General features: G+C 37.5%; 1 protein-coding gene across 1 annotated transcript in view; it reads left to right on the top strand.

Annotated features, from left to right (window-relative positions):
* The window catches only part of EZR (ezrin), a 61,497-nt gene that overhangs the window by 16,453 nt on the left and 30,150 nt on the right, over positions 1-14,894 (top strand). Inside the window, exon 3 of the mRNA XM_063443301.1 lies at positions 14,789-14,872. Within this exon, the coding sequence (XP_063299371.1) occupies positions 14,789-14,872 (84 nt within the window). The remainder of the gene's footprint in view (positions 1-14,788; positions 14,873-14,894) is intronic.

Here is a 14,894-nt window from a genome sequence, read left to right as displayed (position 1 = left end):
ATCATGACAAAGTGTCATAACACAGCCATTGTGGATCATAGTAGCCCTGGGTGGTATTCCTATTTTAAACAAAACTTGCTTTGTTCTAGTCCAACGTGTAGGTCTGGTAGTATGTCTCCACTGTATGACTGTATGTCTTGAGAAAAGCTGTAGAAGTAATTTGTATGCTGTAGCTTAATCAGCAACTGTATTTTTATGTAAAACATTTTTGGCCTCAAGTTGATAAAATAATTAAAAACATTTTGTTATGGATGTGATATTCTAAAAAAAGCAATTTGTTAAAGGAGCACTATAGTTTCAGGAAAACAGACATGTACATTGATGATCTCAGCTAATCCAATGCTTTCTCATATGAAAGCATTAAGAGGCTATTGCGAATACGCGGCAAAATGCCATGCTGTGCCACTCAGCAACTCCTCATAGAAATGCATTGGACCAATGCATCTCTATGGGGAACGTTCAGCGCCTGCATGGAGACACTGAATATAGATAGAAAGCACCTCTAGTAGCTGTCTGAGTGGTAGCCACTAGAGGTGTGCCACTAGAAGAGCAATGTAAACACTGCCTTATCTCTGAAAAGGCAGCATTTACAGTGCTAACTCTGCAGGGTCAGGCTATAGGCACCAGAACCACTACATTAAGCTGTAGTGGTTTTGGTGACCATAGTGTCCCTTTAAGTCTTTGCCCATGGAATATCTAGACTTTCAACAGCTGACTGTATATGAATAGATTTGTGGGCTGATTTTTATCAATTTTTGTTTTTTATTCACTAATCCGAGAACTGGAGCTAATTCACAAAGCAATTCCAAATTGTAGGCCAAAACAGAATAGCTGGAATAAGGATTAAAACTCGACTGATACCGGTTTGTCTCTTTTGGTTTCAATTCTATTGGCAATTCTCCTCAAGTTAAAATGTATGAAATCTAGAATAATTAGCCAGACAAAAATCTCAAAGTAGGTGTTGACAAAATTAGGAACCAGAAAGCCATATTTTAAGACTCGGGGATAGACCGTCCAAAAGGTTTGACATGAGTAGTGGCTCATACATTGATAATATGATAGTATAAAGGAAGTGTTTATATAGTTTTACATGTGTCAGATTGTTCTCTAGTCCCAAATAAAATATAAGGGTCCTGCTTTTACATTTCTTCTGGTTAATTCAGTAAACATTCAATTGTAGTAAATTAGTAAAGAAATGCTTAGCAGATTTAAAAGTAATTATACTGGGAATTGTATGGTAATGGCAATTGAATACAATTATTAAATGACCCAACCAGCAATGTGTCATTGAAACATTGTGTTTTGACATTGTATGTAATAATGCATGTACACTTTTTGCTGATAGTGCAACTTTAAGAAAATATTTTAAAGCAGGCTCTGGAAAATCCAGATTTTTCTGAAGCAATGTTAAGTATGTCAGTGTTGCTTTTAAAATGTAAAGTGACTTTTTTTTCTTTCAGGAAGTTTAGATATTTTATGCACACGACGATTGCTTTACCTTTTAGTAATTCTGACTGTTGTTCAGAGATTTATTGGTTGCTGCACAAATCAGCATCTCCTCATAGAGATGCATTGAATCCATGTATCTCTATGGGCAACCTTGAACAACTCAGTGGAAAGTATCGTTGTGCAGAACTGACCCAGGAAGCATTTCTAGTGGCCATCTGAGTGACTGCTACTGAAGGTTTTACTAGGCATTAATGTAAACACTGACAGCATTTACATTGAAAAGCCAGCAGGGAAATGCTATAGATACCAGAACCCACTACATTAAAGGAACACTATAGGGTCAGGAACACAAACATGTACTATTGACCCTATAGTGTTAAAACCACCATCTAGCCCCCTGGACCTGTTTCCCCCCAAAATATAGTAACATCTTACTTTTATCTAAGTCTGCAACTGCTGCACCTGCCCCTTATTTGCCTGCTTGACTGACATCATCAGAAGTGATTCTCTGAGCCAATCACAATACTTTCCCATGGATTGTCTGAGACTGTCAAGGAGGCAGATCAGGGGCTGAGCCAGCACAAGCCAAACACAGCCCTGACTAACCAGCATCTCCTCATAGAGATGAAATGAATCAATGCATCTCTATGAGGAAAGATCAGTGTCTCTATGCAGATGATGGAGACACTGTATGGCAGTGCTGTACAGTGTGCAGTACTGCCCCAGGAAGAACCTCTAGCAGCCATATGAGAAGTGGCCAGTGGAAGTATCCCTAGGCTGTAATGTAAACACTGCATTTTCTCTGAAAAGATGGTGTTTACTGCAAAATCATGAAGGGAATGACTATACTCACCAGAACAAATACAATAATCTGTAGTTGTTCTGGTGACTCTAGTGTCCCTTTAAACTATAGTTGTTCTGGTGACTATGGTGTCCTTTAATAGTTGTAATAGTATGTATAAAATGCCTAAAAGAAAGACATTCTATACATCTGACCCAATAGTCCTTTTACCTATAGATTTCTTCCTCTGGATCCGAGTAATGGCAATTGCATCACAGTCATGACAAACATGCTTCTGTACATGTAGCATAGAAGAGGTGCATATTTTCTGTGTCTGCTTCTAGTCACATTTTCACTGCTAGTGCTCTTAGTAACAATTGTCGGCTCCAAGCCAGTTGCTTGTGCATTTTTAATTAGCAGCTAGTCATCATTTAGGTCTTTCAGGGTCAGTTCAAGATGTCTTAGCCTGTAAGTTTTATTTCTGTATTTGGCTGTTTGTGAATAGTTTGATCAGGGTTCAACTTGAACTACTTGTTTCCAACCATATTTCATTGATCTGTTAGTTGCATAAGTGGGATGAAGTGGATAGACCAGGCATAGGCAGCCTTCATGTTTTGGACTACACCTTCCATGATGCTTTGCCAGCATTATGGGTGTAAGAGCATTATGGGGGATGTAGTCCACAACATCTGGAGTGCTGAAGATTACCTATCCCTGGGATAGACTATAAAATATTGCAGAGAGTAGTTTTTTTGGTGCCAAACATGAAATGTTGCCACATGGAATTACTACCCAGTGAAAGCACATTTAAATATCTAAAAAGTGAAGGAGGATGAGTTTGCAAATATGGGGGACAACTGAGATGGTTTGTGCAAGTTAATAGAGAACATCCAAAATGTAAGTTGTCCATCTGAGTTGGAAATTTATTCTTTATCACCTTCATTTACAGGTTTTCAATTCATTAAATCTATTTAGTAGTTGTGCGATAAGAGATGACTACATGACTAGAGGATAGATATCTGCTACTCAGTTGCCGAATACTTTTGGGAAAGTAGCTTAAAACTAAATGTGTGATTTCTCAGAAAATGACTAGGTTTCTGTTTATTTGTAAAGCATTAACTGTGAAGGGTCTTCAAGGACTGGAAAGAGCTTTCAGTTGTGATGAATTAATTTGTGACTGGCAATGGTAGACATTGAATTTGAGTAGAACTTTCAGCAATTTCCTTTCTTCTGCCTTTTTTTTTTCAAAGCCCTTTCTTTGCTGTGTAATCTGGCTGCCCTTGAATGTTGCCATTGTTTTAAGGACGTTAGTTGCGTCATTGTGTAGTGGAGGGTAGACATTCCTCAGGTTTCTCCGATTACTAAAGTGGTGATCTCCAGGTCTCAGAGTTTCCTTTAAGGGTTGCTAACGTTTTATTTGATCTACATATTTGTTCTAGACATGTTCCAATTTGGCTTTGATTACTGTTTGCCCAAATACTTTCATTTTTTTCAAGAGTTAATGTGACCTCAATTTTTATTTCTGGAAAATGAGACTATTGGAGATTATTTTTCCTAACTTGGCTTTTTTTAGTCTACATTTAACAAGTCAGTTGTCAACTCACCAACTCTGTTAAGTCAATAAATTCCTCTGTTATTGAATTTATGACTATATATGGGTTGACTTGTTTGTTCTGCTTTTTTGTGTGACCTAGATATATATACATACAGGGTATATTAACAGGGCTGTTTTTTGTAGCATATACTTTTTGTTTTATCCCTTTGGATAATGGTTACTGAGAGTGTACAAACAGTTTTCAAATAAAACACCTTTCATTTGTGTATATATTTTTTTTTGCATTTTTACTTAAATGCACAAACATGATAAGAAAAAATCCCACAATCTAAAAGTTGATTAAATAAGTAAAAATCACATTTTTCTTGTCACAAATTGGCCTGCTCATGCATGTCTTTTAATGGCATCTTATTCTCTCTGTAAATCGTGGTAGCTTTTCTTGAATTGATCTCCATGTCAAATAGTCTGACAAGATGCCAAACAACACCAGGGACTTCCTGCTTTTCATTTACATAGGTTTCTACTGTGTAGTATACAGAACTTGCTGGTGACCTCTGTTGTTAATAATTTAATGGTTTGCTGACCATTCTCGACCTTTCTGAATCCGTGAAGTGTTGACAAGCATTAAAATGTTTCAAGGCTGATATCACCATCATGTTCTTGTGCATTGCTCAATATATAGAAATCTCTGGCTTGGTAACTGGTGAGAATGTAAACTAAAGCTCAAAAACTAGCACTCAAATGCTCTTTATCTATCCTGTTGCTTGTTGTTTTGCGACTACAATGTATTTATAAAATTAAGTGGATGTTAAAACAAGATTTTGTCATGTTTTGCTTAACAGCTTCCCTTTATGAAGAATGGGGCCAGTTTTGTCAAACTTTTACAAAGCCTGTAATACACACACACAAAAAAATAAAAAATTAATAAGTATACCTTATCACCAGACAAAGCCAAATACATTCACACTTCAGGGATTACAGTGTGCAAGTGGGAAAAATACTTATTTTCTTTATTGCATGGAAATAGTAAGGTGAAAATGCAGGGCCATATAGAAATTTGACATACATAATACTGCATTATATACCTGAATGAAGGGGGTGCGAGGATAAGGAGTTAACTAGCTATGAACAGTTTAATATTTACCTGGATGAGCATTCATTGACTTAGAGTGTCGAACTTGTGTATTATAACCTGAAATTTTAAATTCATATTTTATGTTATCACATATCACATACAAAATCAAAAAGCAAAAAATATTTTGGAATTTGAAGTATTTCAAAATATAGCTTGCTAAGTCACCTGTTCACCAGACAGTACTGGCTTCCTCACACTCATGAAACATACACACAGGTTCATTAAAAAGGGATTAGAATTTAATTCCCATCAGGACATACTTCACTGATTGTGCCTGTTATTTAGTTATGGTTACTGTGCATATCTGTACTTATGTAAGTGTAAGAAGGGGGGAAGCAAAGCAGACTTTTGCACTCATTTATAGTACACAATTGAAATATTTACCAACCAAATCCTCTCAGACAAAATATTAATACCTACCTCTCACTTCCACAAACCAACTGAAACAAAACCACTTTATTTCTTCCTCTTACTGCAACTTTAAGGCCCAGTTCCACAAATCTTTGGGCCTTCTACATATATACGTGATTTCATGCATACATGTTCAGGGCTTTCTGTGGATTGTAGGAATCATGCTGAGAGTTATGGTGTGAGACTCTCCCCAGTAACTCACCCCACATATGAATAACGTCAGAGGGGCAGAATTAATGGGTGCGGTGAATCAGGAACAGCATGGAAACAGTGGGTACATCCTGGATAGAAGTCCCCCTGTAGCTTGTGTATCTGTCTGTGTGTGTCTGTGTTTGTGAATCATATGTATCAGTGTATGTGTGGTTGAACACATACACTCCATCCAGAAACTGCTCAGCATACAATTTCTTGGTTTACGATTTCTAAAGAACTCCTTGATGGCACACACTTAAACAGTATGAATCATCGCCCTCTCTATCTACACATAATCACACAAGTATGTTTTCAAATCCTATACTGCCCATAATCTTTGTGCAGCACTGGGACAAATATATCCTTGCCTGACAGAGATTAGTGGGAGTTACCTTTCTGCGCTGCAACTGCTATTTTCATCTGCCACCATTAATGTAGTCCATCTTTCAATACATCAGGAAAGGGGATGAAAAATAGCAATGCACAAGCAAATGCCTAGCTTCCTTTGGCAGAAACAATTAGTCAATCCATCCACTGTGTCATATATTGGGATAGGATATTTCCCCCTATTCTGATTGATTTTATAGGCAAACATAACTAATGGAACTCACAGCACTGTGAAACGATTTAAAAAAGGTATGTATGCACGTGTTACCTACATAATACTGTTCCAAATGTGATGAACATTCAGACAGCAATGTTACAGAGACAGTTGTGACAGTATGTGCCTTTGTCACCTCTATTTTTTGTTATTTCTAGACATTGGTTTGCAGAGCCCTATCGTACGAGACTGCAGCTGTATGTTGGGCTATTTTTGTTTGCCTGTCCTACAGATACACTATACACATAAAACTGGTATTATTCTCTCTTGTATTTTGGAGAATACAGCTTTCTGTTGGACACAATAGTAAGATGACAGCAAAAACAATTATTTTATTGGAACATGTGGAGTGGTTTCTCTTGTTTATGGAGGTTCTGTCTTTGCATTGTTCCTGCAGTTAATCACTTTTATCTGCCAGCCTGTTGAAGGCTTCATTTCACCAGGTTTTAAAAGATTGCTTAGTGCGTAGGTGTTTTTAATCCCATCTGCTCTTTAATCCCACTTGCCTTTAGCTCTAACAGTGGACCTTTACTGTAACAGGGTGTTCTTTTTTGTAAGGATACAGAACAGTCTTACAGGACATTCCTTATATCTTCATATTGTTATTTATATTGGAAGGGGGCAGAATTCATATAATACCAGCTTAAAAAAGAAAATTCTAATTTAATAAGTTGAAATTGGCAGTTGTCATGTTGTATACATTCTTCACACATGTAAGAATTAGATTTTTTTCAGTTTAGTGCCTCCTCCTTTCATTGTACCTTCACATTAAAAAAAATAATAATAATAATTTCTGATCCATCTGGAACAGGACAGAAATAGAAAATATTTTTTAATCATATTGGACTATTTGTAGTGGTCTCAGCATCAGTTTCTCACCAGTGTATCTTGCCTTTCAGTCGATTTTATCCCTGCATTACAGATTAACAATAAGTTGAGTGGTTCTAGTTATATATAGATCATAAAAATGTTATCATGTACTATTTCTTAATTGTTTACATAATATACCTCTTTCTTAGCTTTAGCCAAAGTTAGTTTGCCTCCTAAACATAGGTGTGTGCACCCTAATGTGCCTGCTACAATAGAATATCTTCCTGACAGGTGCCTGTGATCCCTCTCTCTTGTGAGGGAACTTCTATTTGAACCACCGCTGCATGCAATTTTTTTTATCCTGCCCACCTTGGAAGAGTGTTGGGGAGGTGTGAGGAGTGACAATAGCAATTCACCCTTGCGATAACTTACAATGTTAAAGGCCGCCGGGTTATATAATAACGTCAAATCCTGGTGGCCAACAATCTGAGACATGGAGGACAGGCATCGCCATTGACACTTTGAGTTAGTGCGTGCATGTCAATATGTTTGTATGGGTCTGGGTCACTTTGTAACTGTGTTCGTTAGTAAGTGTGTATGAGTCACTGTGTGTTAGTGAGTGTGTATGGGTCGCTGTGTGTGTTACTGAGTGTGTTGGGGTAACTCTCTGTGTCAGTGAGTGTGTCATGGTCACTCTGTGTGTGTGTGTTAGTGAGTGTGTAGGTGTAACTGTGCATGGGTCACTGTGTGTGCCTATGAGTGTGTATTGGTCACTGTGTGTGCAACACAAATCACTTACAGCTAGCCACATACATCATACATAAAACCACCTCACACACAGTCAGAACATATGCATCACACAGCTACCACACTTGTAGTCACCATACTCATACACAACCACAGTAATTTCCCACATACATAAAGCCTTCACAAGCACAACTCACTGTTTTAGCAAATTGACAATTTCCATGGTTCCCCACACACATTACACCTGGACTTCTCCTGCAGAAGACACCGCATAAAGCTACTTTAGCTAAGGACAATCAAAGGCAGCGGCAGCAGGTGTAGGATGGGATCTAGTTAAATTGTTCTAAAACAGTATGACAAATTACACTGGAGGACACCAGGGAAGTCTTGGCACCAATTCCGCTACAGCAGCTGGTAGTTGTTATGGTGTTTGAAATATTTCTTTAATAAATATTCAGCTTAAGGTGCACACCCTACTGAAATGTGCTGCACACACCTATGCTCCTAAGTATAATAGCCTATTTTCTAAAATGTACAGCTAATCCAAAATAAAAGAAAGTTTAGCTGGCAAATGTCACTGAGGCATCCACGGTTCAGTCCACACCTATCCTATTGCTGAAGCAGAACTTTCATTTCCACATTAGCAAAATCAATTCTGTCCATATTTGAATTATAAAATAGCAGAGAGGAACCCATGCCTGCCAAGATTTTAAACAGACAAAGAGGTGCACTTTAATTTTAGGGGCGCAAGTGGGAGGTGGGTCAGGTCTTTTCTAACAAATTTTAGGTGACTTGCTAATAATTTATGAAACCAAAACAATGGTTCCCATCTTGTGGTACGCATACTACAATTTAGTTCTCTTGGGGGTATGCAGAAAAATGAAAAATTCAATAAAGAGCCAGACACTTCATCCCAGCTTACATGGGGCAGAGGAGAAGAAGGAAGAGCCTTGGACAGAGGAGAAGCCGGGGTGTCTAGGGCAGATAGAAAAGGAAGATGTGGCAGAGAAAAACATATATACATTTGACATAATAGCAACTATATTAATTACAAGCATTTTGCTAATATGAAGGGTACAATTTATGGAAATGTGCTGCCAAGGGATACTCAAGTGAAAAAAATGTTGGGAACCACTGAACTAAAATAGAATTTAGAAAAAGAATAATGAGAATAATCTTATTTACAGAGACTGATTTTGAAACACATTTATTGTAGTTTATTGACACATAACTGTGAGTATTATGGAGCTCTGTACTACGGAACTCTGTTATAAATTCAAACACACCAACACTATGGACCTCCTAGAGAAGATGGACACTAGCATCGAAAATAGGAACATAGGGATTTGGGTGAAAAATAGGGACTGCCCCTCCTATAATACGGACATTTGGGAGGTATAGGAACCTCTCATCCACACACGACTGCACGAATTATGGCTCCACCTACAACCAGTAGGTATTTAAAATAAAGTAAAAAAGATTGAGCACAATAGTCAGTGATCCATTATTGTAGTTCCAAGTATACAGGTAACCTTTCAGCCTGACCCGGCCATTATCAAACATCTATCACAAATAATTGAATGGCAGAGATAAGCTGGGTGCATCCGTGATTTGATCCAAGAAGTAAGGGACAGTGCCCATAGCCTGCTAGCACCATAACCACTACAGCAGGGTGTACTGGTTATGGCGCTTATACTGCCTCTGTAATATTTTGAGGGTTTTTAGAGGTTTTTTACAATTCTCAGACTTCAACATATTGTCCTGTGAGTGTAATGTCAAAGCATCAAAATTAAAACTGAGCTTGGTGGAGTGGTGAAACCCAGTTCACTGCATGTTATTAGTTTGCATGACAGTTAATTTAGAGTGTTTTCATCACATAAAGAGAGAGGAGTGACCCCACTCAATTCCTGGAAACCAAATCCTTATTATGTGGTACTTTGAATAAGTGGCTTCAGGCACAGAGTTCAGATATAAAGCTTTTCTCTAAAAAGGCAGTGTTTACATTAAAAAGCTTGCAGGGACAGGTTATAGGCACCAGAACCACTATATTAAGTTGTAGTTGTTCTGGTGACTATAGTGTCCCTTTAACTCTATAAATAGATGACTATTCAATTGTAAGAGATAAATGTGTTGCAGGTTATAGGTTCCATACCACCGTCTGGTCCTGTTTAGTATGACATATAGCCACCTGGAAATAATACAAAATATTCAAACCGTCATTCCATTTGAGGTTCATTGAGTGTGAGTTCCTAACTGATTACCGTAGTTATTTCTTGCATTCATATGCCTCTTAAAATAGATTTGAATGTTTCCTTTGATTTTTCTTATCATGTGGTTCTGCAGTTACACAATATAACAATGAAACTCTACCTAACTTTAACTATACCTCGCCCTGATCTCTATCGTACTGAAATCTGGGCTGCTGTGGTCTTTATAAGTGCTATACTTTGTTACATTGCTAACATTTCTTTTTTTTGTGCAGCTGTATCATGCTAACACACACACACAGGGAACCTAGTTCATAAAAGTTTATTACATTGTAACTAGCCAGAGATTTAAAATACGAGCCACAGTATCAATAACTTCAGTTCATTGTTTTTATTCAGATTATAATATGCAAATAAAACTTTGCCATGACTTTCTCATTTTTTGCCATGACCCTCCTTGTTATTTGCATGAAATACCCAGTCTATACCTCTTATAATGATGTTCTGTAATTACACTGTAGGCAAATTAATTAATCTTATTGAAGTTGTTACAGTACCTGCAGTCCTGCCCCCCCCCCTATCCCTCATAACCCAATATTAAACTAATTAGAATGCTAATGTTTAATGTCATACCAATAAAAATGTCTTCATGTGAGTATTCTTTTCAAGACCCAGGCATAATTCCCCATTGATACATTGCAACGGGTAAGGTATTTGTGCTGAAATGTATATTCATATGTTTCTTGTGGATTGTCAGACACGTTCTTTGTAGTCAACAATTAGGACAGAGTGTTCTATATACGTCAGGCCAGTGTATAATAAGTGTCAACAAAATAAACAGGATGCATGGATTGTACCAAGATAGGAAGGCTATACTTTCCTCTTGGAGATGCAGCACTTATATAAGCAATTCAGTGTTTTAAGTCCGTACCAATTTCAGTTGTTTTTTTCTTCTTGTTAAACATTATTCCCAAAGCATTGTTAATTTCATTTCACTAAGGTGGATTTATCTTGAATTACTACTTGAAATATGACCGTTTTGTTTCAATATAGAAGCAGACATTTTTTAATTACATCATGAATGTTAAACTAAGGATGCCGAAAGGATGAGATGTAAGCAAACATCACTAACATCAACTTCTAGTAGTGTGTGCAGCAGGCAGTTATTATAGGCTTTACTTGGAGCTGAGGTTAATTTGGCCAAAATCGATTTTCAAAATAACCCATAGTTTGTGTTGGTACATAATATATTTTAGTTTATTTGAAGAACAAAACAGAAAAGAATATGTGACTCCATATGTTTGTGAACACTCAAACAAGTCAAGTGTCAGTCTCAAAATTACACTCACACCCACAGTCCCCACCAAATAACACCATAAACTACATAGGAAGAATTAACATATGCTAAATCTGGAGTTAATAGGAAAACCAGTGCCACAAGAATACATGCTAGGTCAACGGCATATTGGTGAATTGTTTTTGCTTTTTTAGGGTGCAGTAAAAATAGAGAATATGAATAGCAGTAAAAATAGAGAATATGACTAGGGCCAGTATAGCTGTGGTAGAGGCATGATTGTGAAAAACTGTTATTGATGTAAAATCGATTAATGCTGTGGATGAGGGAATAGGTTTTGGGATTAAAATATGGTATGTGGAAAATATGGCTTTGGGACACAATGGTTGTGCTTGGCAACTGAAAGACACCCAAAGGTCTGGGATACAGAGTAGATTAAAATATAAATTACAGGTAAACAGAATCTGGCATCAGCTTGTACTAATTTGAGCTGCGCTGCACAATACTAACTCTAGGTAAAGTTAATTTCTTTGTTTTACCTTAGTGGGCATACTTGCATATGGGGCAAAGTGCTACATGTGGAGCATTCACAATGAGTGTTCCAGCTCCACATTTCCTATTTGCCCTAGATTAATTTTTATACATATGATCCACCTGGTCGATATGTGAAAACCAATCATTGGGCAAAGCTCAAGAACATAGCATTGGTTTCTATAGTGTGACTTTTTGACTTCTACCATCTAATTACTCTGTATGGCTAACCCATATTGTTCTAGGACTCTCTGTACTATATTTGGATCGAATAAAGTAAACATAAAAAATGTTTTATACTCCATTTAAATCTTGCTGCATTGTTACAGCTAAAGTACCTTAAAAAGTGTCAGCAAAAGTAATGGATTTGAAATACTTCCTCTTTGCCAACCCTTTCTGTTGCCAATTCAGCCATTTTGGTACTTATTCTCATGAATTTTTCCTCTTTCATCATCCGCTCATAAGCCTAATACATGCAATCACTCAGAAAAAATACCTAATTCTCTATTGTTGACAGCAAATTCCCAAGTTATTTTCCACTTGGAAAGTAATCTGCACAAAAAGCCATTAATGGGTTAGTGGCCCAGTAACTTTCATAAGCAGCTTTAGTGTTATTAAGACTATAATAATTCCAACAAAAATTTAGAAAAGTGTTTCCATTATTTGCTTCCTAACCCCGATATTAAATATTGTTAAAGAAAAGAAAAATACTAAGCTCCTTTGCTCCTGACAGTAAGGACTAATAGTAAAAACGATTTATTTGCTGATAGGGTAGGCACTACAGCCGGCATAGACTACAAATTCTATTATGTTTAGCCAAGATCATGTTTGCAACAACTTCTATTTCACTCGAGTCTGATATTTCTCGATAGTGAGTAGCTGGCAAAATATTACTGTATAGTGAAATAAAGTATGATCTTGGCATCATACTAGTTGGTGTGAGGTTTGTAGAATATTTATGAGCTGAAATAGGTATTCTTCAACCCCAGTGACAGATGCGCTGATCTTGCAAAATGATGCATCCATGTTTTCCAATATAGCTAATTTTACTGTAGAACTCATACTTCACAAGTGTCTCTATGAGGAGGGGTAGTTTCTTTGTTGGACTCAAATCCTTCTGTCCCTATTTTCTTCCCTTTCTTCTAGGAGTATATAACAGAGCTCCATTACAATAATACTCACAGTATTGTCTTTGTCCTTAAAGTATTATAAAATGTGTTTAGAAATCAGTTGGTGTACTTAAGCTAATTTTTTTCTATTCTAAATTTATTTTATTTGCATAAATTAGTAAGTAAGTCACCTAAAACTTCTCAGAGAACTCTTGCCCTTGGCCACACAATCAATGCTTTCCTATAGGGATTTCACTGATGCTGAATGTCCTTATGCAGAGCGTGAGGACATCCAGTGTCGTTTAAGAGAGTCTGCTAGAATCCAGTAAGTGCCTCTAGTGGCTGTTTTACATGGCAGGACTAAGTGGGACAGGGACACTGCCTAAATGAGCTGAAGTGGCCTGGGTGCTTATAGTGTCCATTCAATCTGAGGGTGTGCGCTGGCAACTCATACACATATATACTGACATATGAAGTGCTCACCACAGTTTAACTAACCATACTTTTGGTTAAATGAACACTATAATGTTAGAGTTTCATACATGAATTCCTAAAGCTATCGTGTCTACTCACGGTTTAGACTCAGGTTAAAATGTTTTACCTTACCTTTTTTCCTGGGCCAAGACTCATTTGGTAAAGCCATCTGCTTCTTCCGAAACATCATATGGCAGGCATTGCTTCTTCGTCTTCTTGTCCAATCCACATAGAGAAGCATTGGGGACGAAAAGCATATACGCTGCAAGTGCTGCACTCTTGCAATCTAATCCTCTCAAAGAGAATCATTCAGAGGAGGTGACATATGAGAACCAGTGTATTCTAAAAGTTCTGTACTTCTTAACCAACGGTAATATTATATTTGCATATTATTTTTATTTCAGTGCAAGGAATGATAAGTGTTTAAAAACTGCATGGCTCAATCTATAAGGTGCTGCTGAGTGACTGCATAGAACAATTTGTGGCGACTTAAAAATGACTTCCACATTTTAAAGGAACATTATAGGGTCAGGAACACAAACATATATTCCTGAACCTATAGTGTTAAAAACCACATCTTGTCCCCATTTGCCCCCCTAAATATAGTAAAATCTTACCTTTATTCCAGTCTGCTGGTGCTGGATCTGTCCCTGATCTGCCTCCTTGGCTGACATCATCAGAAGTGGTGATCTCAGCCAATCACAATACTTTTCCATAGAAAAGCATTGGATTGGCTGAGATTGTCAATGAGGCAAATCAGGGGCAGGGCCAGCACAAGCCAAACACAGCTCTAGCCAATCAGCATCTCCTCATAGAGATGCATGGAATCAATGCATCTCTATAGGGAAAGCTCAGCGTGTCCATGCAGAACACTGTGCAGCCCTGCCCCAAAAAGAACCTCTAGTAGCCTTATGAGGAGTGGCCACTGGAGGTATTTCCTAGGCTGTAATGTAAACACTACATTTTCTCTAAAATAAAACAGTGTTTACTGCAAAAAGTCAGAAGGGACTGACTTTAAGTCCATTTAAGTGGAATGAGGGCTTTGCCCCTTTTATACAAGTTTCAGTTTGGTATAAATGTTGAAATTCAGTGCTCAGGTCACCTCAACTCAACTGTTATATAAACTTATATTTAGAGTGTTTACATACTCATGCTAGTAAATTAGTGTAGAAAGAGTAGAGTGAGGTCATCTACCATTAACTGGAGAGCAAAGTAAAATCCCTTAGCGTCAAATATGAACGCACTCAGGTGTACAGTTTGATGTTGCAGTGTGGTGTTAAATATGATGATTCCGTATGTGAAGACCATTTTGCATTCAGCAGGTTTTCACACTGCCTTAAATATCTAGGTCACACCGACTACACCTTTTCTGTGACTGTAGAGGTGAAACTTTTTATCTTTGGATGGTTGTGATATGAAGCAATGAAATGTTTGGGAATCTGTGCCATACTGACAGTAACTCTTGTGTAATAACACAATCTTCTCTTTCCAGGTCAATGTCCGTGTGACCAGTATGGACGCAGAGTTGGAGTTTGCTATACAGCCCAACACTACAGGCAAGCAGCTTTTTGATCAGGTCAGACTCCTTATAAGTATTA

The sequence above is a fragment of the Pelobates fuscus genome, chromosome 2, assembly GCF_036172605.1.
Source record: "Pelobates fuscus isolate aPelFus1 chromosome 2, aPelFus1.pri, whole genome shotgun sequence".
Lineage (NCBI taxonomy): Eukaryota > Metazoa > Chordata > Amphibia > Anura > Pelobatidae > Pelobates > Pelobates fuscus.
The sequence above is the reverse complement of the archived record's forward strand: the minus strand, read 5'-3'. Positions and strand labels throughout refer to the sequence as shown.